The sequence below is a fragment of the Carassius auratus genome, chromosome 3 (assembly GCF_003368295.1).
Source record: "Carassius auratus strain Wakin chromosome 3, ASM336829v1, whole genome shotgun sequence".
In the NCBI taxonomy this organism is placed as follows: Eukaryota; Metazoa; Chordata; class Actinopteri; order Cypriniformes; family Cyprinidae; genus Carassius; species Carassius auratus.
The window spans coordinates 826,365-854,345 of record NC_039245.1 but is presented as its reverse complement, the minus strand read 5'-3'; the positions used below and the strand labels follow the sequence as shown (position 1 = coordinate 854,345).

The following is a 27,981-nucleotide window of genomic DNA, read 5'->3' as shown; positions in this document are numbered from 1 at the left end:
TTTATAAGAGGAAAGCGTTTCACTTGACCCCAGAGAAATAAACGTTCTCCTATTTAAACTTCTTTATTGAAAAGTTCTCAGCATTTAAGAGATGAACCAAAAGGCTACATCACATCAGAGGTATGGTTTGTACAATATTTCCACACTGGACCAGAACTGATTATTAAAATTACAGGGAAACAGTAGAGGACGAAACAACAAATTACATGGGATTGTTTTTTATTTTATTTTACATGATATCCTGATGGCAAGGTAAAATGTTTGTTGCTTTAATGAGGTAGTGTAAGCAGATTTTGGCATGACAGTTTTATTCATTCCGCTGAATAGTGATCAAATATTCTTTCCCCATTCTAGACTCAGAAAGAGGTTGAGGTGGGCTGTAGTCACTGGCGTTTCTCAGAGCAGACTTTCAGGTCCATTACTTTGAAGTTCTGCCTGCTGCATGTGGGGAAACAATAAAAGTGCATGTCTGAAATGTGAGACTCAAAGAGAGCAGGATCTCGCTCAGGCTAATTATCCCACACCTTCCATCTGCTATCTGAACATGGTTTCAGACAGTTGGTAACAAAGTCTGCCTCCACACCAGCTCCTAGATTTAAGGGTCGGTCACTTCAAAACAGTGAAACCCATGGTGAGCTTGAGAAATATATCCCAGTCCTGCACATTCACTCTCATCCTGCCTAACCTAACAGGCAGATCCGTGGTTTGGCAGAACAGGCGTTTGGCAAATCCGTCACATTAAGAATATCTAACTCAGGATTTCCATGGCTGTTTGCAGGTGAGGCTGGCATTAACACTCTGGTGGGATCACAGACGAGCTTACAGGATTTTTTTGTGCCAGCAACGAAGAAACAGATGTCAGGGCCTTAAATGGATATTTCACCCAAAAATTTTAAATTTGCAATTTTAATCACTTATATTTCCAAAGCAGATAGTCCTGAATAAATCATTCTTTTCAGAGTTATTTCAGAGTTTAGTTAGTTTTTATTTTTGTATAGTTTTAGTATCTCAGGGCTTCCTGATTAAAACATATATTTAATTGTGTAAAGTATCTAAGCACAGTCTATTGTTTGTGCGGTATAGTGGCATTTTAATTGTTTAATCAAGGCAATTTGTAGAAGTTTCAATGTTTATAATATACCATGTACATAAAACAGAAAATTTATTAGTGATGATTTTTATATAATTTTACTTTTAGTATTTTAGGGCTCCAGAGTTTATTTGCTAACTAATGTGATTTTTTGTAAAAAAAAAAAAATTGCTGAACCATCTCTATTCTCAGGAGCTCATTTCTATTTGACATGCCACACTGACTGAGTTAGCGTGTTGCCCGTGGGGAAAAGGCAGAGGCAACAGCAGGGTCTGCCTAAGAAGAGATGCCAAACACGATAACAATGAATATGGATCAAGCCCTCACATACGCAAAACACTGATTCTGTTCAAATCCATTCATGTGGAGTCTGTCTAAATAGATTCTGAGAGCCAGCTTTCGCCTGCAGGGCCCCAGGGGCAACACAGACCAGCGGAGAGCCCCCAACCCCCACCCCCCTCCTTACCTGGCAAAACAAGTGATGGAACACAAGCCTGCAAGGAACCGAACCCCTCGTGTGCCATTGATAAGCACTGGAATAGCAGCAGTTCTGTCTTTATTTATCCTGCCGGTGGTCACCTTAACACAAATCTAGCAGGCTGGAAACAGCACTTAAAATCAGAAGTCACACATCAGCTGTCAGCACGAGGTCTGGATGAGGTCAGAGCGACAGAATCAGACTCCATTGTTATCCACTTGTTTGGGAATGTTTCTTTCTCCGGGCGGCATCTGTCACACGGCACGACCGAATTCAAAATGCTGTCTTCCATTATTTGTAATATTTATACCCCATAGAGCATAAATTATGGAACGAACATGCGAATAAGCTTCCATTTGATGCAGAGCAGGTTCATTTAATAGACCCTCGGGTTCCTTATGTCAGTCCAACCTCCTTCTCAGGTGTCAGTCGTACACAGGCCCGAGCGCTGCTAGAAATCACACGTCTGTCCTAATCATGCAGGTGGACTGCCACTGTTTGCCTCGGTGTTAATGGTGGCACACGATGTCTGCCATCCATACTAAACCTTCCGTGCAACAACAAAGCAAATATTTGTCTCCCAGGCATTATCTACAAATGCACATATTTCCTCGGCTGTGTTCTGTGGACGCCCGGCTCGCTCATCTGGCCCTGTTTGTGTGACAATACCTTCTGAAGAAACTCCTACATGCGCCTTGAAGTTTCCCCAGTCCCTGAATCACTGAATATTTTATAGCTTCAGTGTCTTTTTTGCCTGTCAATCTGCCAGCTGTTCTCCTTTCTTTCGATTGAAAAAAAATCCATTTGTAGGGTGGTATCAGATCACCTTTTTAAGCTTAATAGGAATTCATTAGGCATTGTGAAAAATTAAGGGGACAACAGATTTAAGGGAGGAAAACAAGGACGTCTTCACCCCTCTGCTGCCATTTATCGTCTCAGCCCAGTTCTCTCCAGCCTTGAAGAGGCTGTTCTGGCACGTTCCTCCACATCTCAACTGCAATTAACTGTAGGTCATGTACTTTTAACATTATCTCTATTTGAGTCTCAGGGTTGATGTGTTGCTGTGAAAACTGGCCCAAACATAGAAGCGCATATAGATTGTCATGGTGCACTGTGAACTTTTTTAAATATTGTTTTGAGTATATTATAATCTCATTTTCACATTTCAGTAATTAAATAGCTTGTCCAAGCTGTATATCGGTGTTTGTTCAACTTTGGGCACTTGTTCCATCCATGTTCCAGGAGTAGATTTAATTAAAACGGACAGATTTTGACTTTTTCTTTGTGTTATATTAAGATCACATTAAAACATACTTTAATTATTTTTACAGTTAGTTTATTAGTTATTTTATTTTGCTGTTTTTCATATATCATGTTCATGCATCCTTTACTGGTCCTTGAACAGATTCCTGTTGACCTCATGTTTCAAAGTTAGGGTTAAAGCTTGATGCCATGACATGCCCTACTTGTGTGAATCATGCTGTGCATATATTGTACACTACATGCATACTGTAAATTCACTCTCTTGGCTGGTATTTGTCCTCTCTTTTTTGCCTTTGCTGCCGGACAGTGAACAAGAAGTACCGTGGATCCCATGGTAAGATATCATAACCAAGTTGCAAACCCCACACCAGTAGGGACATTTGTTGTTGTTGTTTTATATTTTAAAGATAAAAGTAAAATGAAAAAAAATGGTATAAAAACAAATTTCACTTCAAAAATTGCTATTAAATTTCACATTTACAAAGAAACGGCAACAAACTAAATATGAAATTTTGAAGGAGACTGCATTCTTTTTGTGGTAAAACAAACTCAAATTTTTGTTTTATTTAGTCCTTAACACATGGTTCTCTGTTCTCCTGTATGAAGTGTCTTGGAGTTTACAGCTAACTTTCGATTAAATGGCATTTCTGCTCTGTGGACACTATCAGACTTTTGACGTTAATGCGAAATAATTGATCTACAAAAAAAGTTTAACAAATTCATAATGAATGTTGAGCCTTGAGGCAGATCGTACTACACTTCACCCCTTAAAGGGGATTGTTCACTCAAATTATATCATAATTTATCACTTAAATGATGACAGAATTTTCATTTTGGGATGAACTATCCCTTAGTGTGCCTTTCTGGACTTGGATAGATAAATAATCTGTACTGAAGTAATGCAGAGAATTACTTTGACTCAGATCCTTGGTTAGCTATTCAAAGAACATATTCCGAAGCCCAGAAGCAGACCTACAGTAATACAACTATTTGAGTTTGAGCCTAAGCCAAGATAACAGGCATACACAGAAATGGAGATAGCTTGACCTTATATTCATAAACTAAAATAATTTACATAAATAAAATACAAAGTTCAGGAACCCAAAGCCCTTGAATATAGAAGTTGATGTCTGGCTCATTTGTCCAAAGTGAGATTTTTGCCTCCCATGGCCACAGGTGAGGCAACTTTTCCACTGAAGCAGAGGTAACCAACCGGAGGATCCCCTGAAACACACTTTGTGCCTCACATATTTATCACACCATAGGACTTTCACTCTCAAAAAAAAAAAAGAGTATTTCAGTAATATCTTAATATATTGTAAAGGGTTGCCCCATCTGCGAGTACAGAGGAGGGAAAGAGGAAAGCCCATGTGCCCCACAAAATCTGTTTCGGTCTCGGCTGTTACCAACACGAAAGACCACTGGAGATTTAGTTATAAGAATAGACTCCTACTATTTTTACACTGGATTTAAGATTTGTCTTAAATTAGCATCACATTTGTGATTGGTGCAAATTCTAAAGAACTTTTGGGCGTTTATTGATGTTTTTAGTGTTTTGTTTTTACTGAAACATTTGGGTCCATCCACATGATTTTTATATGATTGTATTTTCTTTCAAGAAATATTGTAATATTTGCTGGAATTGTAACCCAGCGTACAAACATAAATCATAAAGCAAAATGCAGTCTTTAGCAGTGACCCTTAATATTATTTTTGTGAATATTAAAGGTCACTAACAATATTCAGATTAAAACTATGCCAGTTTTTCAATTAAACTATTCCACTGGTTCTCTCCATCCTGGATATGTGATTATGGCCTCTGTACAGTCCTTGACATATTTAATAAGTCACATCAGATGCTATCTGTAATTGGAGCAGCACGTCCCTTTTAGGACACCTACAGTAGAACATGAAGTTCCCATTTTTACAGAGTTCAGCAGCTCCTTCATGCATTTCCACAAATTCGACATCAAAGGCTTAGTTCTAGCATTCAACTTAGTTATTTAAATCCTCATTATCATAAGATTTCAATATTTTAGATATTCTCCAATTTTCCTCGGGAAAGAATGAAGCTGATTTAATAGGCAGTATTTAATTTTTCACTATTCGATGAGAGATGTGCTTGGGTCATTTAAAAATGTAAAAAGCATATTTTCATCAAAGGATGGTTTCGTATAACAGCACTTTGAGGGGGTGTAGAGGAATCCCACTGTTTGGAGCATGTTACAAGAACAACTGCCAAAAGATTAATTAATCAAAACATTCTATGTCAGGCACGCATGAAACATAATGAGCTGAACTCTCTGACTTTTGTCTTTTTCTGAGTGGTAATACCATGATTTAGTGTATACTCCGCTTAATGTTTCCTATGTGAACATGACTTAAATCTGCCTAGCCTGGTGAAACTGCTAGGGTGGTTTGTTTTGATAGGTTTGTGGGGATTTTGGGTAGTTTAGGGGTACCAAAACAAGCTTGATCAGGCTGAAAGACCAGCATTCAGGCATTTTAGAGACAGATGTAGATCTCAAGGTCTCTTTTCTCCTATCACCTTCTCTCCTGTTTTAGATTCAGAGGCCCCAGCGGACCCTGTGGCTCCAGTGATTGTAATCCCACCCCGAAACACTACAGTGGTGGCCGGAGTCAGTGAGGCCACACTCGAGTGTGTTGCTAATGCACGGTGAGTACAGATACATGGACACAATCAGTTCATTTTGATATTCATTTACCTCTGACAGGTTCACAACTATTAATATTCAAATTCTTACTCCATTTAACCTACATTTCAAACCCATGATTATAGCAGCAAGATTTTTATATTGCTTTAAAAATAAGTATTTTATGATCACAAAGTCTGCATTCATCAATTTTCACAATTGTGAAATATTACAATTTAAAATATCTATTTTCTATTTCTATTTAAAAAAAATAATGCAAGACCACCTGAACCGAGACCAAGACAAGTCCATGACCAAACACGCACTCCTGAAATTCATCCACAAAGATCCACATTTATTGCCTGAAAAATATCTATTAGACAATTAGAAACTATTTAGAGCTGTTAGCAATCAAATGTTCACTAAAACGTATCATTGCACTGCAGAGATGGTACAGAAGCTTTATCTGAATTAGTACAATTACAATTGAATGAATATAGGTAAGATTATTTTTTGAAACACAGAATTATGATGGAAAAACCGAATATGAATGTCTTAACTAAAACTGGCTAGGTGGTGGCGAAAGATTAATGTGTGAGCCACGGAATCATTTATTCAACCGATTTGTTCAAAGCAGCTGATTCATTCAGTAACAAATCACTTCTGTGTGTTCCTCTGAAATGCAGCAGTTGCTATGGATTGCAGGACTTTGTTTGGAATTATTTTAATTGCCGAAAAAAAAAAATTAAGCCTGAAATGAAGACGGATACAGTTTTTGTTTTATCCAGTTGTATTCACTCAGTGCAACTTATAGCATTCAAGTGAAAGAAATAACACCAACATGTTAAAATAAAAATTAAAACCAGAATCACAGAGTTGGAAAAAGGAAAAAGGGTGACTCTTGTGTCAGTATTTTGTTGAACCACCTTTTACTTTAATTACAGCCTTTAGTCTGTTGGGATATGTTACTATCTCTACTAACTTTGCACATCTAGACTTTGCCATATTTGCGCAATCTTCCTAGCAGAACTGCTCAAGTTCAGTTAAATTTGGTTGTGACCATTTGGGGATTGCAGTCTTCAAATAATTCAACACATTTTCAATGGGGTTTAAATGTGGGCTCTGACTAGGCCATGAAAGGACATTAAACATTTTCTCCTTCAGCCACTGTGTGGTCAGTTTTGCTGTGTGCTTTGGATCATTGTCATGTTAGAAGGTAAACTTCCTTCCCATTAACAACTTTCTGGCAGAGGGCAGCCAATTTTCCTCAAGAATTTGATGGTATTTTTGCCCAATCCATTTTTCCTGAGTGAAAAAGGGAGTGGCTTTTCTTCTTGCAACCCTCCCATACAAGCCACATTTTTAGAGCATGTGTGATATTGTTGTCACACACACACAATGTTAAAAATTCCTGCAACTGCTTCAGAGTTGCTGTAGGTCTCTTGGTTGCCTCTCTTACCAGTGTCCTCCTGGCTCATTCATCCAGTTGCAGTTTGGAGTGACGTCCTGATCCATGGAGGGTCTGCGTTGTACCAGATACCTTCAATTTCTTAATAATAGACTTCACTGTGCTTCTAGGCATTGATAAAGCCTTTGAAATCTTTTTTGTACCCATATCCTGACTTGAGCCTGTCCACAACTTAATCTCGGAGATCTTTTGAAGGCGCCTTGCCATTCCTTTTTAATTGTTTGCTTCAGCTGCACTACCAAGGACTGAAATGCTCCAGGAAAGCTCTTTTCATGCTGAGCTGATCAAAATGACCACAGCTGATCATAGGTGAAAGTCAAATGGCTTTGTGTTCCACGGAGAAGGTGGTTAGCTACACCGGAGTTTACAAGTCATTTTTAGGAGGGGAGTGATCCTTTTTCCAACCTTGTTTTTTTATTTTCTTTTAGTCGGAGACCTAGACAAGACTGAGTACAAATGAAGTCGAGACTGAGACAAAAAAAAAACAATACATTGAAAAAATGGTCTCAAGACTGGTCTTGAAACCAAGAACGGTCTCAAGTACTACAACACTAGCCATTACTCCAGTCTTAAGTGTCACATGATCCTTCAGAAATCAGTCCAAAATACAGATTTGCTGCTTGAAAACATTTATTATTATTATTATTATCTGTGTTGAAAACAGTTGTGCTGCTTAAATATTTCACGAGTCCAAAAGGAATACAATTTATTTTAAACTGGATTCTTTTGTAACAATATAAATGGCTTTATTGTAACTTTCGATCGATTTAATGCAATCTTGCTGAATAAAAGTATTAATTTCTTTCTTTTTTTATTTTTATTTACTTTAGAACAGTAGAAATTGCCAGAAAAAAAATATTTCACTATTGCTTTTAAATCATTCTCACAGTTTCAACAAAACCTTACATTTGTTACCTAACCTTAACCTAACTGGTTATTGTCACCTTGGTGGCATGTTTAAATCAGCAGAATTAGCAGCAACAAAGTATTTCACACTGTAATATAAACAATAATATTTCTACACTGTTGTTTACCACAGTCCGATTGAGAAGCTCAGTTTGATGTGGCGGAGAAACGGCGTGGAGGTGGCCAGTGGTGTGGGCTCCTTCGGCCGGCGCTTGACCATCATCAACCCAACGAGTGCCGATGTGGGCATGTACGTGTGCGAAGCCTCACTTTTGGACAGCAATGTGAAGCCGGCAGAGGCCAGAGCCTTCCTCTTCATTACAGGTGAAGCACTCCGTCCAATAAAAGCTCAATTTCTTCTCTCTGACACAATGCTTTCACAGCTGTACATCTGCAGAGAAAATCCACAGACTTAATGGTTCCACTCAGTGGGGGGTGATGAACAGCAAAGCCCTCTGATAGATATAGCACTACATTACTGCGCATAAAACCTGAAATTACACACTGTATTAGCTGTGCTAAGAGCTTTTAGGAGAGCCTCAGGCATTACAGCTATCGGTCACAGTGCTGCATGAGAATATCACCAGGTAATACTACACATTAGGATCATTGTGAATACACACCAGTGAAGTGCCATCAGCCCTATTTCCAAGTCATTTGATTTATTTAATAACAGAAAGTGCACATAATCTGTAGCCTTTTGAAATAGCGGCATGTAAGGAGATAAATGTTGGTGTGATCATATCTTTTGGACACCTCGGTAGAGAGTAAAAAGGAAGGAAGGATCTGGTTACATTTATACAATGTTTAATTAATAGAATAGATTGGTACCCCTAAGGAGCCATTTCTGCCTTATCTGACACTTCAAATTACTTCATATAATTTAGTCATATTTGTTTATTTTAAATAAATTATTATTATTATTATTATTGGTTTTGTTATTATTATTAACTATTCTAATTATTGTTATTGTTATTATTATTATATTTTCATTAATAATATTTTATTGTATAAATATAATTAATATAATTAAAGGGGGGGTGAAATGCTATTTCATGCATACTGAGTTTTTTACACTGTTAAAGAGTTGGATTCCCATGCTAAACATGGACAAAGTTTAAAAAATTAAGTTGTACGTTTGAAGGAGTATTTCTGTTCCAAAAATACTCCTTCCGGTTTGTCACAAGTTTCGGAAAGTTTTTTTCGAGTATGGCTTTGTGTGACGTTAGATGGAGCGGAATTTCCTTATATGGGTCCTAAGGGCACGTCTGCCGGAAGAGCGCGCGCTCCCGTATAGCAGAGCAGAGAGAGAGCACAGGCATTCAGTGATCAGAGCGAGAGCGTCGCGAAATGTGGAACTTAGTCATTTTCCAAAACCGCTAAGCAAATATATACAGTTTCAGTACATACCACATAGAGACGTTGTTGCTGATGCTTCTCTTGTTAAATTTCAGCCTCTGGATCACGCCTCCAGGCGCTTGTGTTTTTCCGGGAAAAATCGGTACAGACTATCTTTCTCTTATAAATATAATAAAACTAAAGACTTTTTGCCATGCCGTACTACTCTATAGGTACTGAAGATTAACAGGATATTGAGTGAAAACGAGCATTTCATCCCCCCCTTTGAAGAACATTAATGTGTCATGTTTAAATAGTAATAATACTAGTATATGATACTAATAAAAAATGTGTATATACATTATTAATAATATTTTAAAGTTACTATAATATTGACGGCGAACATAATTTAGAGGGCGAATCAAACATGTAATCCACAAACAGTCAAAAATTCAAGCAAGGTGCAAACAAAGTCCGAGACAGCAAGACAAAGGGATAATCCAAGACAGGAAATATAGACCAGAGCAGGCAGAGAACAGACAAGATGAGGGAAACAGGCTAGGATCAAAACACTGGTGAAACAGGCAGTGAACAAGAGTAGACTAGACTAAGAAAACTCAGAATAGCTCCGTAATGTTGCTATCGCTAAACACAGAGATAAGTGCAAACAATGGTTTTTATAGTGTGTATGTATTTGTAATAGATTGCAGGTGGGTCCATGATCAGTGTAGTGGGAAATGTTCTGGGAAATGTAGTTCGGAGAGAGATATAACAGTTTGTGTAATGAGTGTCAATGTGATGATGGGTGACCTCTGGTGGTGAGTGAATGGAAGTCCATGGACCGAATTTGTGACATAATTGATTCATTTAGCAGACCCTTTATAATCATTAAAAATAATGAACAGTAGGTAGAATAGAGAGAGCTAGTGCTAGAGGGTCAAGTGATTAATATTTTCTATAAAAAATAAATCTTTTAACAATTAAAAAAATCACATTTTGAGAAAACTCTTTACAGACTTATGTAATTGAAATGTATTGATGTAAATAGATAAAGTATAATAAAATAAAGGCTTAAGTGTAATTTGAATGTTTTCTTTCCAGTAGTCTGAAAGGTGACAAGTTAAGAAAGCAATAGCCCCCCAATTTTTTTTTTATTTTTTTTAACTGTAGCACTTGTGATCCATGTACCAAGCTAAAATTGAATTCATTGCCCAAATTTGTCTTCATCTCATAGCTCTCTTAACTCTCAACTTCTCAATGGTCTGTTCCTAAATAATTTAGCTTGAATGTTTTCTATGATTAATGTAAATGTCATGCTGAATTCAACAGTTTTCCTGTCTTTGAATTCATTTAACACAGACTGAGTATATGCAGTTTGTCCACCTTTTCTCTGTACAGTTACATATGGAAACCCATTGAGCTAAACAGCATATTAAATATTTATGCCTTTTCGTCACTTCACATCATTGTCCATTTGAGAGCCCAGTTGACAGGTGTTCTCAGCTCCATGTGAAGTCCAATACATATGTATAGACAGACGGATGCGTAACAGGAGGAATATATTGCACTGGGCAAGAGTGCATGTGAATTGATGAATGTCGGCTGTCAGATTGTACTGCACATAATTCAAAAGCTTAGTAACTGTTTGGGTGTCTGAAGTATATTCAAGATCTCTAAGTATGCATTTATTCATCTGCTTATTTGGGTGAAAGATAAACTTCAGATTTTTGATGGTCTACAATTTTTTTCTCAGAAAATACATGTCTCTCAAGCATAAATCTCTACAATTATGTCTCTTTTAAGCTGTACATCATACAAGATTCATTTCTTGTAGAACTATTAAAGAGATGAATGAAATAGCTCATAGAAAATAAATCTATGAATGTGCTCTCTTGCCACGGTTTTCATGATTAAAACATCTAAATAACTGATTAAAGGAATAATTTACCCAAAAGTTAACATTCAAATCGATGTATTATCATTTTATTTTCAGTGTATAACTAGTGTGTAATACTACTCCCACTCCCTTCATCTGCCATTGGACGGGCAAACATGTAGCTCCGCCTCAAACTCATGCCATTGGTTGAGTGTCGTCAGGTTCATCAGGATGATGATCAAGCAAACAGAACAATGTTTTTCAAAGTGTTTATACTTATGGGGTAAATCGAATTATGAATTAAAGTTGCCTCTGCATATTAACAATAGACACTATGTGTAAATTGGGTAAAAACATTAACTACATAACCATACTTGCCCAGTTATGTTATGTTTAAATATGAAAAAAAAAGGAATTAAACGTTTAAATATGTGCTAATTTGCATATATGTTTCCAGATTAGAAATATAGGCATTGCATTAAGACAGGTAATAAAATCTTCTTTATCTTTGTTTTCATATTGGAATCAAAGGTTTATACAGAGGGGATTTTGGATATATTTTTTGGATCAGGTCATAAATCAGAATACACTATCAACAGCCAGAAAACAAAAATACATTATATAAATCATTTTCATAAATAAATGGTAGATTTACATTAGAAGCATGAAATCTATTATGTAATACTGCAGTATTGTGAGAAAGTGAAGTCTCAGTGGCCGTCTGTGCCTCTGCAGGAAGTCCAAACATTACAGTAGAATATGTTGTGCATTAGGTGAGTGAATGAAACATGTCCACCAGTGCTCTCAGTCTTAATGGGATGCTCCCACATGTTTGACTGCCGATGACACATGACCACATTAAGCCCACAGGCCGGGCATTTCCATTTTGACAATGTTTATGAATTTATTTTCAATTCATTTTGCTCCAGCAAATGTTCAGTTGCTACAGAAAATTGAAAAAAAAATTGTCCCACGTCCATCTGCACTCAATGAACTCCACTGACCGAATCATTTTTTTCTGAATCCATTTATGAATTTCAGTACCTCGAAAAACGTCATTTTGCAATCAGTTCTCAAGCCTGTTTGTTTTTTGCAGAGGCGCCTTATTTCACCGCCGAGCCCAGGAGAAAGATGATGGGAGAGGTGGAGAAAAGCGTGGATATCCAATGCCAAGCTCGAGGTGAGTGCTTTACGTGCGACACTTAAAGCGAGTGGGCTGGATTGATTCGAGATTTATAAGTATACTCTGCAATATGCTTTACACACAATAGACATACAATACACTTCAACCTCCTTCTAATCCAAGCACTTCATTGAGCGCTCAGAGCTTTTGTAGTCGTAAGCTTTGTTATGCAAAGGTATTTATAGCAATTTTCACAGCATTCTTTCTGCTGCCGCCTACCATCGTGAATGAACTCCCAGGAGTGCCGCCCTGGGCTATTAACCAACCCCCAAAGGCTGTGCCCTGCTCTGTTTGGGGGTGATTTATAAAATCTGTATTTAGAGGATGTTAGTGTCCCTTCACCGAAGACAAATGGAGGCCTTTTGGACGAGTGGCGAAGAGTTTACGATTAGCTGTGAGATATGATGTGTTGATGGGAAAGGGCTTAAACCATTATCATTATAGAGTGGAAAAATGGGCGATGAAATGGTATTGGTTTTCTGCCAGAAATATTCTCTAGCTTTCTAAGAGTGCTGGATTGAAAAGTCGGCCCAACTGTTATAAACGTACTTAAAATTTTGGTCCGTTGAGGTTCAGGCTTGGCTCAGCTGCAATTTCAGCAAGGAGTAAAAATGATCCCTCAGCATCGGATGGGCTGTGAGAAATAAAAACAAGCGAGTCACCCCGCCGTATCCTCAAGAGTGGAAAGTGGAATCAATCCATTACCTCTCTTATGTGCTGCTTCTGGGACTGTTCTCACTTTTTTATGTGGCTGGATTGAAAGGAATCCTTTTGTTTTGAGAAGTTATATCTCTCCAGAGCAGAATCAGAAGTCTTCAGCTCTCGAGGATCAAGGAAAAGACTATAGCACATGCCCAGAGCCCATCACTCTTTTGATATGTCTCGGAAAATATGCACAGAAAAAATATGAGGCTGTTTGCTGCCGAGTAGAGCTTGATACAGCCGTTAACCAAAGGCGAAGAGCGCTAAATGAGTTTGAATAATACAATCTGGTCTCCTTCTCTTGATGCAGACGAGAGCCACAGCGAGTGATGATTTTCTCTGTTAGTTCTTTCAGCTGTTACTTAAATCATTACCCCCCGAGAGTGCACTTTTCCAAGCTACTGGAATATTCTTAAAAGCGTGCTAGCCGAATCTGTTTGGAGGCTTAAGGCCTCAGTTCATCTCATTTCCACTTGACACTTCATCTTCTTTATATCATGCAAAGGGTGCAAATTAAACCTATGAGTGTGTATAATAAAGAGTGTTTACTGTAGATCAGTGCGGTTCATGTGGCTTCATACCGCACAGGCCCGAGCTTCCAGAAACAAGAATGGGGATAAAACATAGTGTAATTTTGCATTGGGAAAATGGATTCACTGAACCTGGGAAGCTTACATTAAATAATGTAGTGCCGCCTCAGACAATAGACCAACAATACTAGGTGGCTTTAGCGATTAGCGTAGCATTAGATTAGATTAGTTTCAATGACAGCAACACTTGAGCTGCATGAAATTCTGCAAGTTTCTGTTGTTTTGTTAATTCTATCTATCTATCTATCTATCTATCTATCTATCTATCTATCTGTCTGTTTGTCTGTCTGTCTGTCTGTCTGTGTTTATTTTTAATATTATGTACCATTTAAAATGTATTTAAACTGTTAAATGTAATCTTTAGTAAATCTCAAAATAAATATAATTTTTTTTAATATTGTATAATTATAGTAGTATAGTAAATTATAATTTAATGCTTACAGGTTTCATTTAAAATGTAATAAAAACATTCTGGACCCAACTGTTCAATTCCTACCTTCTTCTGACCATCATAATCACCTGTCATGTTGTGTTTTTAATTCACAGGGGTGCCCATACCGAAGCTGGAGTGGTATAAGGATGCCGTGCCCCTTAGTAAACTCAACAACCCTCGCTACAAGGTCATCTCCAGCATGGGCCTTCAGGTCAGGAAGCTACAGCCCGGCGATGCCGGAATCTTCCAGTGCTTCGCCAGGAACTCGGCCGGAGAGGCTCAGGTCCACACTTACCTGGACATCACAAGTGAGTATGACCCTGAGGCCGGGCAGAGGGGCGTCATGCATTCTTTATCGCATAGTTTCCAGACTCACTGCTAATAATTATTGACACACAAACAATCGAGACGTTGTCAAGGGTATTACATGTGGCCAGCTGCAAAGTGCACCTTCTCTCATCCATTGTACAGCAGTTCCCCGCCGTAACAGATGTGTTGTTCTTAATCTACTCCTTTCCATAAGAGACACAATGGCTCCCTGTGGAGAGGCCTGTCTGAAGTTGATTACATCATAGTGTTTGTCAGGGCACTGCCCTGATCTGTACATGAGGACATTAAGACCCCCTCAGAGGAGCACTCTCATCACACAGATAATTACCACAGCCCCGATTGCTCATATTTACTCTATGTAGATTGCCGTAATGATTTTAACTTCCAGCTGTATTGACCTTTGAATCATCCAATTATCTGTGCTTGTACAGGCCATTTTTGAGAAAGAAGCTTGGAATTAAAATATATATATTTTTTTGTTTAAAAAGTAACATTTTACAGTGTTCAGGCTCAGAAAAATGTATAAAAATAACACCAATACTGTCTGGTGCATAAAACCTCACTAATAAGATGTACTTTAGAGTAAAAAATAATAAATAAAATATAGAATAAGTACTCTTTAATAAAGATAGTACATTAATTTCAGGCCTAAAGAAAGTTTTAAGTTAGTAAAAAAAAAACACTTGCTCATTTCAGCTCTGAATTTCTAAAGATCTCGCATGGAATTGTGGCTTCTTCTATCTTGCATATTGATTGTGCATATCTAGACTCGCTGATTGAGCAGTGGTTCAGTCAAAGCTGTGTTAGTTGTTCTGCTCGCTTTTTTATATTACTGTATAGATTTGTTTCATGCTAAAGTGATCAAGGATAAGTACAGTGGATGAATGTTTGAAGTGTTATCACTCACCCAGAGAGCCTGTGAGTGAGATCACTGTAAAAAAGCATTGGAGCATATTGAAACTGTTGATTTTTCATGTCAAACTACCTCAGTTTTTTGAGTTTCGAACATTGTGTCAAGTGCTCTAGCAAAGATAGCACTTAGACACCTTTAGAATACACACATGTAATACATAAAGAGGTTTATTTAATTTGGAGTAGGGTTTGAATGACTTCTGATTTTTTTAAGTCAACTTTTATGTGATGAAAGTCGAGTCGAAGTCTACTAGTTGCTGATGACGTCATTCATGAACAAGAGTTCATTAGATCAGATTTTTTTCCAAAACGCGACAAACGCCAGTCTCTCTTTTTTGCGGAATGCAATATATCCACTCAAACAATCACAGCCCACCATTCCACGCCCTCTAGATAGTAATGGAGGCGCTCCGAATGCACCTGGCATCCTAATTTCCATCATTTTCTTTGTACTTTGTGATCAACAAACAAGGGCTGCACAATAAATCGCATGAGATTGCCTTGCGCATCTCGTCAGTAAAGCCGGTTCTGTGATTAATTGTACCAGTTAATCACCATCATGTGCTTTAAGATGGAAATTATTCAGATGTATTTAATACACATAGCTGTAGATCACTGACAAGCTGCGCTAAATCGCATTCATTAACTGAATCACACTGTTAGTCAGTGTTAGTGTTTTTATAAATGCCATTTATGTTTTTTGTTAATACAGCATATAGCACTAGACTACTAAATCAATGTAACATGGCAAAGATTAACACTTTTGGAAGTAAATTTCTGTGTTTTAATGTGATATTGTTGTGATATTGTTGTTCATGTTCTTGTTCATGATGAAATATTCTTTTATTGCTATAATTAATTCATAGCATTAACAAGATGACCCGTTGAATTCATTTCGGAAGCGATGACTGATAGATGTGTTTTTACTCCAGTGCATGTATATAAAATTAGTATTGACCAAGTTCAGAGGCTGTCATATGTGGATCAACTTACTATGTTGTGTGTTTTCATCAGTTTCGAAAATGAAAAATAACTTTTATATTGATTCAATGGATTTATTGCATTTTGAGGGGAAAAAAAGTACAATGGATTTATTGCATTTTGGGAAATAAATAATAAAAAATGTATAATAAATCTTTGAAAATCAAAACCTGGATTTATTTTTTAACATTATTACTGTATAACCTAAGGATGCTATGTGAAGGTTTGAAACAGAAAATAATGGTTTTCATCTTGCCATTTCCTTGGTAAAGAAAACACATTTTTACTCAAATTAATCAAAATGGATTTATTGTGTTTTGAAACCAGATGTATTTTTATGTATGTATGTATGTATGTATGTACGTACGTTTGTTGCTTATAGCATAATATTAAAATGTGTTTATACTGCCCAGCCTTACTGTGGCATCAGTATTCATGTGATAAAAATGATGTAAAGCGATTGGAAAGCAAGCTGTAATGGGTTTTAGATTTCTGTCTCTACTGTTCCAAAAGATTGTGGCACATATTCAACAATGCATCCAAACAGCAGTCTTTTGCTCTCGAACAGCAATATGTTTTACTTTTCCAGATGGAAATACCTGTTCATTTGCCCATATCTGCTTATTAAAAATGACCCAGCAACTCCACAATGCCACACTGGGCACCCAATCAGAACAGTATAATTATATTCATGCCAGTTGTTTACCGTCTCGGATTTGAAACACAAATTTGCAAACATGTCCTGCATCATAATAAAAAGCATCAGTAGTGTTTTGAGGGACATAACATTGTTTTAATACAATTTACTGGCTGGTGTTTGGCCCCTTGTAATAATTTGCATGTTCCTGTGGGGCAGTGTGGGCGGACTGCATTAAGCGTGAATGAGGGGCCACTGAACGGATGTGGCATATTCTCGTCCTGATGAAAAACTGTGACTGTGTGTTTTGCAGGTATGGCTCCGGCCTTCACAGCGGCGCCGGTCGACATCACTGCCACAGACGGAGCGGTGGCCTCGTTCACCTGTCAGGTATCCGGGGCCCCTAAACCTGCCATTATCTGGAAGAAAGGTAAGCTACAGTAGTACGAAGTGATGTTTGATTTGAGCATTTACACTTATAATTCACTAATGAATGAGTCCTAAATCACATCTGAGCTGTTTTTTTTTTTTCAGCAATTCGTGAAAACATTTCTTAAATATCAGTTGAAAACAGCTGTGCTGCTTAATGTTCTTTGTGGAAACTGTGGTACATTTTTCAGGGTTTTATTAAATAGAACAGCTTTTTCTTTTAGAATAGACTTTTTGTTAGAATTTCGTAGTCTTTTGTAAAAGTCTGTACAATATTTTGTGGTAATTAATGATTTTTTGTTTTATCTGTAACAAAATCAGAATGAGATTTATTAGGAGGCCATTAAGATGTCTTTGTTGCAGCCGATTGCAGACACAAAAGATAATTTCATGGGAGAGTAATGAAAAAAAACTTCCATTACATTCTACAACTCTTTTGGGTATATTCATGAAGTCGTTTCCATAGCATTCTCTATTATGAAGTTGCATATATAATAGCAGCCCCTAACAAGGTAGAGAGCTCTGCAGGCAGTTTCAGGAGGATTGCCCCCTGGGAAAACTTTAAGCTTGTAATAAAAACTTCTCAAACTCCATGCACAGTGATGTGCTATTAATACCTTATATGGAAGCAGATGCAAGATATTGAGGTAACTGGTTTATGTTTGTGTGTGCGTTTATCTGCATTTGTATGCACATCAGATACTCAGGTCCTCGCCAGCGGTTCTGTGCAGATTCCGCGTTTCACCCTGCTGGAGTCCGGCGGTCTGCAGATTCAACCGGTGGTGCTGCAGGACACAGGGATGTACACCTGCTACGCCGCTAACTCAGAGGGAGTGATCAACACCAATGCCTCCCTCACCGTATGGAGTAAGAGTAACACTGAACCCATCTTCTAACTTCTTTCAGAACCAATTTTCTTTTTCACTTGACTTGAGAGAGGAAAGATGACGTATCTACTGTATGGAAGGCAATTTCTGCCTCAGAATAAAAGTTCTTGCAGTTCTGACTTTGTATTTTAAAGTGTTTTTAAAGTGTTGTGTTTAACACAATTACAAGTTTAAATCTCACAATTTTGAGTTTAGTCTTAAATGAAGGTATGAAAATGAATGTGGCAATCATTTAATGTCCAATCCCGGCCTTCACCTGCCTAATTTTGTAAAAGAAATGCATGCCATGAACAAAATACCGTATTTTCCGCACTATTAAGGTGCAGCTTCATTGAATGGCCTATTTTAGAACTGTTTTCATATATAGGGCACACCGGATTATAAGGCGCATAGAATAGAAGATACTGCAGTCAAACGTTTGACTGGGTTTGCGTTATGCATCCACTAGATGGAGCTGTGCTAAAGGGAATGTCAACATTTTGACAGAGCGCCTTGATCCATATATAAAGCACTCCGGATTATAAGGCGCACTGTCGTTTTTTGAGAAAATTAAAGGCTTTTAAGTGCGCCTTATAGTGCGGAAAATACGGTATACATTTTGTGCATTAGTATGAATACGAAATTGAATGTCCCAACATATTTATCAAACCAAATATGCATTTTGTGATACAGACGAATCCTTTCGTCCACAAAATTAGGCATGCTTTAAAAACTATATAAACTAAATTTGAACTCACAATCGTAAGACATAAACCTGAAATAAATTAATAAATAATAATAATAATTAATAAATAAAGCAAGTCAGAATTGTGAGATTATAAAGTTGCAATAACATTTTGTATATTTTTATTCCGTGACGAAAACAAGCTTCCATATGTAGCTACAGTATGTAACATCCATATGTCCACAAACAAGCCTAGTGCAATGCTGTTTTTGTTTTGATGGACACAAGATTAGAACATCTATCCAAAAAAAATCTTTCCATTGATGGGCATACAAATGTTTGTGTTGGTCTGAATAGATATATTTACAATCATTGATTCAAATTAAAATGTTTATTGTTTGTGTTTGTTAGAATGGGCCTTAACTGCGCATTTAAACATACTGATCATGTTTAAAACATCACATTTAAAACAATCTGTTATTATCAATTCAAACATATAATTTGATTTCAGATGGACAGGAAAAATAACATGACTGCTAACTGACCACCATTAATTCAGTAGAAATGTGTGGCGGTTCTGGAGGACTGGACAAAGGCAAAACTCACATCGAACTTCCTTTCCTAAGTGAATAAATAAGTAAAGTCAGAGCAGAGCCTGATAAGCTGCTCCATGAAAAGCAGCTTCTTAGCGCAGCTTAGCAAGGTGATATCTACAGCATCCAGACTTGTTATTACACACCGATCAGAGCATGTAAAGTCCTGGCATTGTCTCAACGGAAGGGAAACGCACTCGGCTGGTGATGTGTGAAGAGGCTGTTAAACAGTGAAGCGTAGTTGTTTGGTTCTTTTGAAAATGTTGAACTAGTGCAGAATTAACACTGTTGTGTTTGCTCCAAGGTCGCACGTCCATATCCAGGCCTCCCATGGACAGACGTGTCATTAAGGGGACCACGGCCATTTTGGAGTGCGGTGCCACCCACGACCCGCGCGTGGTGGTGAGGTGGGTGATGATAAACGAGCCGCGCTGCTTCCTCCTCTCCTCTCAACATCAGAGCCCAGTGCTCCACACTCGGTTTGATTGTAATGTTAATTCAAAGTGTCAGCCCACAGGCCTTGAAGTTGATTCAAAGCGCGATCCGTAGTGCTGTACAGTTAATTCAGCGCTAATATGCTCGATATCAGTGTAATGAGCCAGTGCTGTTTCCTGTGCTCCCCCAGTGTCAGCTTGACTGTGATAGAGTTCTCTTCTGCTCCTCGTCTCCTTCACTTGGCAGGTACGTGTGGAAAAAGGATGAGGAGTTAGTGAGCCAGACCAGAGGGGGGCGTATCAGCCTGCAGGAGGGCTCCTTGCACATCAGTCAAACCTGGTCCGGGGACATCGGGGACTATACGTGTGACGTCATCTCTCAGGCCGGCAACGACTCCAGGGCAGCCCGTCTGGAGGTCATGTGAGTGACTTCGCTTCCCTTCATCTCCGAGCATTAGGCTGACTAATGCACTGTGCTGATGGATGTGTGTCACCTTCCAGATGTGCATTGCGCATCATTTTTCACACGCCGGCTTTTAAAGTGTGAGGACGTTACTGAAGAGCGAAAAATATGCTGGCTCTCCAAAACCTCGAACCCTAAGTATTCAGCTTTGTCATGTAGCTCATCCCACATGCTTTCTGCTATAGATAGGCATCATGAGGCTTGTTGAGGAGAGGTGTAGTATGATTTCCACATGGTGGCCAATAAAACCTACAGACATAAAGGGATACTCCACTCAAAGATAATATTCACAATATTTTCAATAATTTAGTAACCCTCATGCTGGCCCAGATGTAGATGACTTTTGTGCATGACTTTGATTGAACACACACAAAGTGATCACAGCAGTAATCCAAATGACCCCAGTTTAATATATCAATAAAAAAAATTATTATTCGGCCAATAGCATAGGTTAATGAGAGCATTGTTTAGTGCATTCTGGATGTTATGTGAGAAGTGACGCTGAAGAACAGAGGACTGTCACTTCTCCATCAGCAGGCTGAACAGTTTACTCAGCGGTTATTATAAAAAATAAACATCCGTGCAACTATTTCAAGCATTGATAACTAACAACATCTATCTACTTGAACTGTGAAATACCAAAATCTCAAAATAAAAACATGGCAAAATCACATTTAAACAACGTATTTCAAATCAGCAACAACCTCTGACATTAACTGTGCTTTAAATGTTTTTTTTTTCTAATGCTGAAATGTCATTTACACAGCTACATTTGAGCACTGCAACCTTTGATACAACTGGGCTGGTCCCACTTTAAATTAAGTGGCCTTAACTACTATACTTATATTTCAGTTAATAATTTGGTACAATGCAATTATTGTGTACATACATGTTTTTACATTGTACTTATATTTAAAAAATACCTGCATGTAACTACAGTACAGACCAAAAGTTTGGACACACCTTCTCATTCAAAGAGTTTTCTTTATTTTCATGACTATGAAAATTGTAGATTCACACTGAAGGCATCAAAACTATGAATTAACACATGTGGAATTATATACATAACAAAAAAGTGTGAAACAACTATGTCGTATTGTAGGTTCTTCAAAGTAGCCACCTTTTGCTCTGATTACTGCTTTGCACACTCTTGGCTTTCTCTTGATGAGCTTCAAGAGGTAGTCACCTGAAATGGTCTTCCAACAGTCTTGAAGAAGTTCCCCGAGAGATGCTAAGCATTTGTTGGCCCTTTTTCCTTCTGTCTGCGGTCCAGCTCACCCCTAAACCATCTGGATTGGGTTCAGGTCCGGTGACTGTGGAGGCCAGGTCATCTGGCGCAGCACCCCATCACTCTCCTTCTTGGTCAAATAGACCTTGATGCCTTCAGTGTGACTCTACAATTTTCATAGTCATGAAAATAAAGAAAACTCTTTGAATAAGAAGGTGTGTCCAAACTTTTGTTCTGTACTGTACATCTGTAATTCATTTCTGTATCTACATTTATAATATACAATTTTGTTGACCCACAAAATAACCTTAACCCACCCTTAAACCTACCCAGACCACCGAACCTGTCCCTAAGCTTACCCGTATCCAACCTCAATAGCAGCAAAAGTGTTTTGCAATACAATATAAACACAATAGGTAAACTTTACTTATTACATACATTGCCCTCCATAAATATTGGAACAGTAAAGACAGTTATTTTATTTTTTTTGCTGTGGAGTCAATAAATCTGTAAATATGATTAAAATATTAATATGAAACAAAACTACAGAATGTCACATTTTATTATTAGGTTTTTCGACGCACACATGTTTTACCAAATAAAAAGGACAGCACTTTTAGAGTTCATCCCACTATTTGATGTGAGCATAAGCATTGGAACTTTCTAAGTGTTCAGCTGTGTCCGGTTGCATTAATTCTTCAGATATTAAAAGCAGGGAATGTGTCTTATCAGTTATATCCATTGCTTCTGCATTCTATGTCTTGCATTTGACGATGACACACACAAACCAGGATTCAAGGACTTTATCAGGGCAAAGAAATGTAAAGTCTTAGATTGACCAAATCAATCTCCAATTTTAAATCCAATTGAACATTAATTTCACCAGCTGAAGAGGAGACTAAAGACAGAAATTCCCCAAAACATGCAAAGGATGGAATTGGCTGCATTTAAAAGCAGGAGAAAAGCGTTTCAAAGCATAAGACCAAGAGTCTGGTGATGTCTATGGATTGCAGACTCACTGCTCTGATTGCATGCAAAGGATCTGAAACTAAATATTAGCTTTTAATCTTTTACATATGCCATTCGACGTAAACTGCCATATGATATAGGTTCTCCTATTCATAGTAATATGAGTGAAACTGGTTTATATATACAGTACCAGCAGCATTTCCAGTGGAATACAGTTTGGTACGGTGTGATTATGATGCAATTTTTCAGCACAACAGTGAAAAAACACAAAAAGCAGTCCTACAAAACTGAAGTTTGTGGTCATGTTTATCATTGAACATGTCGTCTGTGTATCACAACTGACATACACTGTATTTGTTATGCATGCTAGAATCTTTCTTCCAGGTTATGTTTGCTCACCCACTGCAGCATCTGCACACACTATTCGAGAGGATTGCTGCTCTCAGCAGGAACGTGTAGACTGACCTTTCCTCAGTAACCTTTTTCAGCCTAACCTTTCCATCTGGATTCCAACTGCTTATACACAATTTGCATATTCATCAACAGCCTGCTAATTGTAACTTTTAAAAGCATTTAATTAATCAAAGAAGTTTTTCCTCTGTTCTTTGCCTTTAATCCCTGACTTTCAAATCCTAGTTTTTAAAGTACCTAGTTTGCTAGTATTTATGAATGCTTTTTTTTAAACTCCCCATTCAGAAAACAATCTCCTGACCGTCTCCTAAAAAGCTTTTTGACCTTTTGACCAGTCTTTGAATGTATAGATTTCTTTATCCCAGCTATTTGAAACTATTTCTAAACCGTGTCTGCCAGTCGAATACTTAAACCCCAAATAAAAGCCAAATCTTGGCAGCTTAAACATTTTAACACCTGAAGTCTCTGCTTATGACTTTGTATCACAATATGATGAGGGAATAGATTCCCCTCAGAAGCTCTCCAGAAATAAACCACTGGAAGACGGCAGTAACCAGCGGGTGTGTGTACTTTGTGCAGATTTCATGAAGCTAATGTTGTGTGGAACTAAGACTCATTATCTGTTTGTGGGTTTTCTGGCTCCTCATTAAGCTGGAGAAGATGCCGTGGTTGTATCAGATGGTTGTGTGGAATTGGGCATGTTGTCAGGAGGACTTTCCCCAGTGGCTGAAGTCACCCATCCGTTGTGTTTTTCCACCTTCAGCAATCACAACCCACACCATTATAACTAAACACTGATGATCCAACAATCTGAACAAACCATTAATTCTGAGGTCTTTTTCTTATGATTTGTTTTTGCCAGTGTAGTCTAATTTTTCTATGTTAAAAATGCAACAATTAAATCTATTATTGTCTTTGCTTTGTTTTCTAATAATACCTGTGAAGGACAATATACGGTATTAATGGACAAACCTCTTTATTACATACGTTTACATGGAAAGACTTTAAAAGAATATTTAATCCAGAATTAATCTAATTTCGATTTTTATTTTATTTTATTTTATTTTATTTTGTTAGAGCTATTTTTAATTCATTATGGTGAAATCAAAGCTAATTAGCATTTTCTTAATATCATTTTGACAACATCGGGTGAAAAAGCATACATTTACACCTGTAGAAATGGCATAATTTTCCTCCTTAGTAAGAAAGAACACAAAAAAGTGATGAAATCACCTAAGTGTTGCTGGTTCTCTCCATGGGTTTAATTTAAAGGAGAAAACAAACTTTCCAAGCACAGCTGTTTGTGCACGGTGCCTGGTCTCAGAAGGAAGTCTATCCTCCCCAGAAATGATTAATAAATAAATTAATCAATAAAATAAAATAAAAGCTAGTGTGAGGAAGAAAATAAAGACAAATGCAAATGGATGCCCACTTTCGACTGGCTGTGAGATTCGGGCTGAATTTTGAATCTTTTTGAACCTGGAAGAGCCAGCAGTAGAAGTGAATATGTGAGAAGATCTGAAAATGGGCCAAGGAGGTCTACTGGGAGAGCCAGTCCCATGGATGATAATCAACAGACCCAAACCACAATGAACATCTGGTAGTGCTTCTGTAATACCCTGTGTTTGATTTCCATCTGGCCAGAAATCTAGTCGCTAGTTGAACAATATTCAGATTTGATTGTACTTATATAGCAGGTATTAAAAAATAAGTTTAGTAACCCCAAAGTAATATCACTTTCTGTATAGAACCTATTTGCTAGATTTGTTTAAGCAGCACTTGTGTGAGAAGTGTGAAACAGCCCTTATTTTGAGAATTTGTTATCCTCTGTCCTCAGAGAGCTGCCACACTCGCCTCGAAACCTACAGGCCAGCCTGAACGCCGACGACAGCCGCAGCGTGGATCTGTCCTGGATGAGACCCTTCGATGGAAACAGCCCCCTATTGCATTATGTGGTGGAGCTCTCAGAGAACAGTAAGATAAACCAAGTGGTTTTTATTGTAAAGAAAAATATGGAAACACTTACCAAATGGATTTATTAGGTTTGACATTTTTTGAACACTTTCTGGCTGTCAAACAGTGGTTAAAACAATGATCTCGACTTTACTAGGACACCTGTTTGAGAGGAACTGAGGTTGAATTAGGAACAGAACACCCACACTTGGTTCCAGAAGTATTTTCTCATAGGAATTTTGTGTATATATATATACATATATATATATATATATATATATATATATATATATATATATATATATATATATATATATATATATATATATATATATATATATATATATAAATATATATATATATATATATAATAATTATAATTGCAAAAAGCATTCTGAATGACATTATCAACTTAAAACTTGATTGCGTCATTCACAGTGCTTCGTGGAAGTGGGTGGGCACTTAAGAGATCTTAAGGCGTGATTTGCTTCTCGTGATTCTATGGTATTCTGAATTCAGCTTCTCGCATCCATTAAAAATCACCTTGACACCACTTGATCAAAAGACATTTGAGCCAAAAGTGGCTCAGAAAAGTAATATAGCTCTGAAATCAAATAATTTTAAGAGTGAAACAGGTGTCCAAATACTTCTGGGATCACTGTATAACCATTTGGTCAGCTGCACAATTTTTAAGCGTGTCCTACTCGGTAATAGAGCAGAACTGGCAGTGTTAAAGAATCTACTGATCTCAGTGCCTCATTCGCGTCTACCCATAATGCATCTGAATGTTCGGCCAGTCCAGAGAAAGCACTCAGCATGCTACATGTACGAGTTGATCTCAGCTGCTGTCACCCAGTGGTGAAAAAGCCCGTGGTATTACAGAACCAGAAAAAAACACCCAAGTAGATTGATCTTCCAGGGCTGGAAGAGGACAGTGAGGAATGTGTTGGAGTGGAGGTGAAGATTACTGGTGCAGGGTGTAATATGGCTGGGAAGTCCCATTAGAAACACCTTTCAGAGAAAGTGAGAAAAACCTGCTCTCTCTCTGACTACTCTCCCCCCCCCCCCCCCCCCCCCCAAAAAAAAAGTGCAATCGAGTGCAATCTGTAATTTTCTTCCTCATTGAGAAGATCTGATTCAAAAGGCAATGAGTAGTACTTACAGTATTTTAAGAATCTTGAGATATTTATTCATGAAAGGATTGTTTTAATATCTTTTGATCTAAACGTCATCTCACTCCAAATGTTGTATGGATTCTGTTGTATAATATCTGAAGCTACATGGGCTGGTCATTAAGTGTCGTTAAGTAATAATGGCCATCTTGAATGCTGTGAGCGTGTTATGTAATCATGAGCGTATGACTAATTTGTATAAAAAATATCTTGACAAGTATCATTTGATTATGCTTGATTATGCAAATTGTGTAATGTTATATATGCCACCATGACCACCATTCCACCATGTTTTTAGAAGACAGAAAGCAAGGTTTGATAACACTATAATTACTTTCATTAATATCATTTCCAGAAATGATTACATTTAACAGATCTTTAGTTAAAGGGCCCTAACGATGAAAAAGGCCTACGTAGCCATAACTAATATAAGTGCGATTCATTTCACGTGCAGACTGGTCAGCCTATCACATCAGAGCTCATTTACATAAACAAGTCTTTGATGCAATAGCAGTAAAGGCCTGTTTACTTCTAAAGGCAGCAGCACACTAGACGAGAGGCGCAGCATCGCAGCATGTCATGACATTTTGTTTTAATTTCTGTTAAATAAAAGCCCTTCAGAGGCCCTGTGTCTGTCATTTGCTCCTCCTGCCACAGTATGTATAACCAGTATATAATGTCCCTTGTAATTTTGCTCCTCTTTGTACAGATTCTCCCTGGAGAGTGTATTTGTCAGATGTGGACCCCACCGTGACTGGAGCCATGGTGAAGGGCCTCACTCCGGCCCGCTCGTACCAGTTCAGGGTTTGCGCAGTCAATCAGGTGGGCAAGGGGCAGTACAGCACCGAAACCAACAGGTAGGAGGCCATGGTTGTCAACAGCTGCTTATTCTCATGTTAACCGCCCATCGTTGTAAGATTCAGTTTTTTACACTCAAGCTTGGTCAGGAATAGGCTCATTATGTCCCATCACACTATGGTCTGCTGCTGCCCATCAGCTCTGTCACTGTTTAAGTGTGTGTTTTCTGTCACTGATCCTCCACCCACGGCTCTCAGTATGTCCTGCTGTGACTGATATCACAACACCGTAGGTTTTCTTTCTCAGGTCGTGACTGGCAGGCCTCTGCTCTCACCTCTCGCTCTAATCAGACCCCCTAGCAGCTCGCTTTCGCAGGTCTGCAGCTGTGGGTGTCAGACGCCTCTTTTCCACTAGCTCCTCAGAGTTTTATCTGCTCCTGACATGGCAAAACATGCCATTTCTGTTCCAGGTGAAAAGAAGGTGGTGTCATTTCTCACCCGCAACAGCAATGTCTCACTTTAGAATTAATCACTTTTATTTAGCTGAGTGTTGAGGATGGTTTTTCAGAGATACCCAGCTGTTTAAACCTCTTTCTCAATGCTGGATTAGCTGAAAGCTACGGTAAACAGGTGGGTGAGAGCAAGAAAAAGTTGAAAAGACTTTTCAGTCTCAATGGAACGATCAAGGTAACTATGCATCTGCTTTTGCTTCTGAAAAAGACATTATTTTTATGCTTGTGTGAATAATGATAGTGTTCTAGAGCTGTTAATGGGCAACCAATCTAAAGAAAACTGTGAAATCAGCGTGAGTCATTTGGGTACTATCATGTCTCTGCAGACTTCACATCTAATTCTCTCCCACCCCTGATTTCTGGCTTTTTTCAGCACCTGTTCTTCCAAAATAATGATATAGTGTTGTATGCCTCTCAGGAAAAGTGTATATTGAAATTGAACTTTTAGACTTTTGAGCCCACTCTATAAATCTGATATTTGTTATTGTGTAATTTTCATGTCAACTAGGTTAATGTGGAGCAAAATCTGATGAGAGAACACATTCAACTTTAAAGAACAGGTGTTAGTTCTTAACTCTTGTTTAACCTAAATTAATGCTTAACTGTTTCAGACATTTCACATTTTATT

The 27,981-nt window shown here is 37.9% G+C and overlaps 1 protein-coding gene across 4 annotated transcripts in view; it reads left to right on the top strand.

Moving 5' to 3' along the window:
- The window catches only part of LOC113042536 (protein sidekick-1-like), a 155,925-nt gene that overhangs the window by 70,920 nt on the left and 57,024 nt on the right, over positions 1-27,981 (top strand). For 3 of the 4 annotated variants that reach the window (XM_026201480.1, XM_026201472.1, XM_026201463.1), the window contains exons 5-15: positions 3,139-3,165; positions 5,397-5,508; positions 7,993-8,183; positions 12,170-12,253; positions 14,095-14,289; positions 17,155-17,271; positions 17,970-18,137; positions 19,719-19,821; positions 20,096-20,269; positions 24,757-24,893; positions 26,754-26,901. In XM_026201480.1, coding sequence (XP_026057265.1) covers positions 3,139-3,165; positions 5,397-5,508; positions 7,993-8,183; positions 12,170-12,253; positions 14,095-14,289; positions 17,155-17,271; positions 17,970-18,137; positions 19,719-19,821; positions 20,096-20,269; positions 24,757-24,893; positions 26,754-26,901 — 1,456 coding nt within the window. The remainder of the gene's footprint in view (positions 1-3,138; positions 3,166-5,396; positions 5,509-7,992; positions 8,184-12,169; positions 12,254-14,094; positions 14,290-17,154; positions 17,272-17,969; positions 18,138-19,718; positions 19,822-20,095; positions 20,270-24,756; positions 24,894-26,753; positions 26,902-27,981) is intronic. The other variant, XM_026201489.1, reaches the window with a different exon arrangement.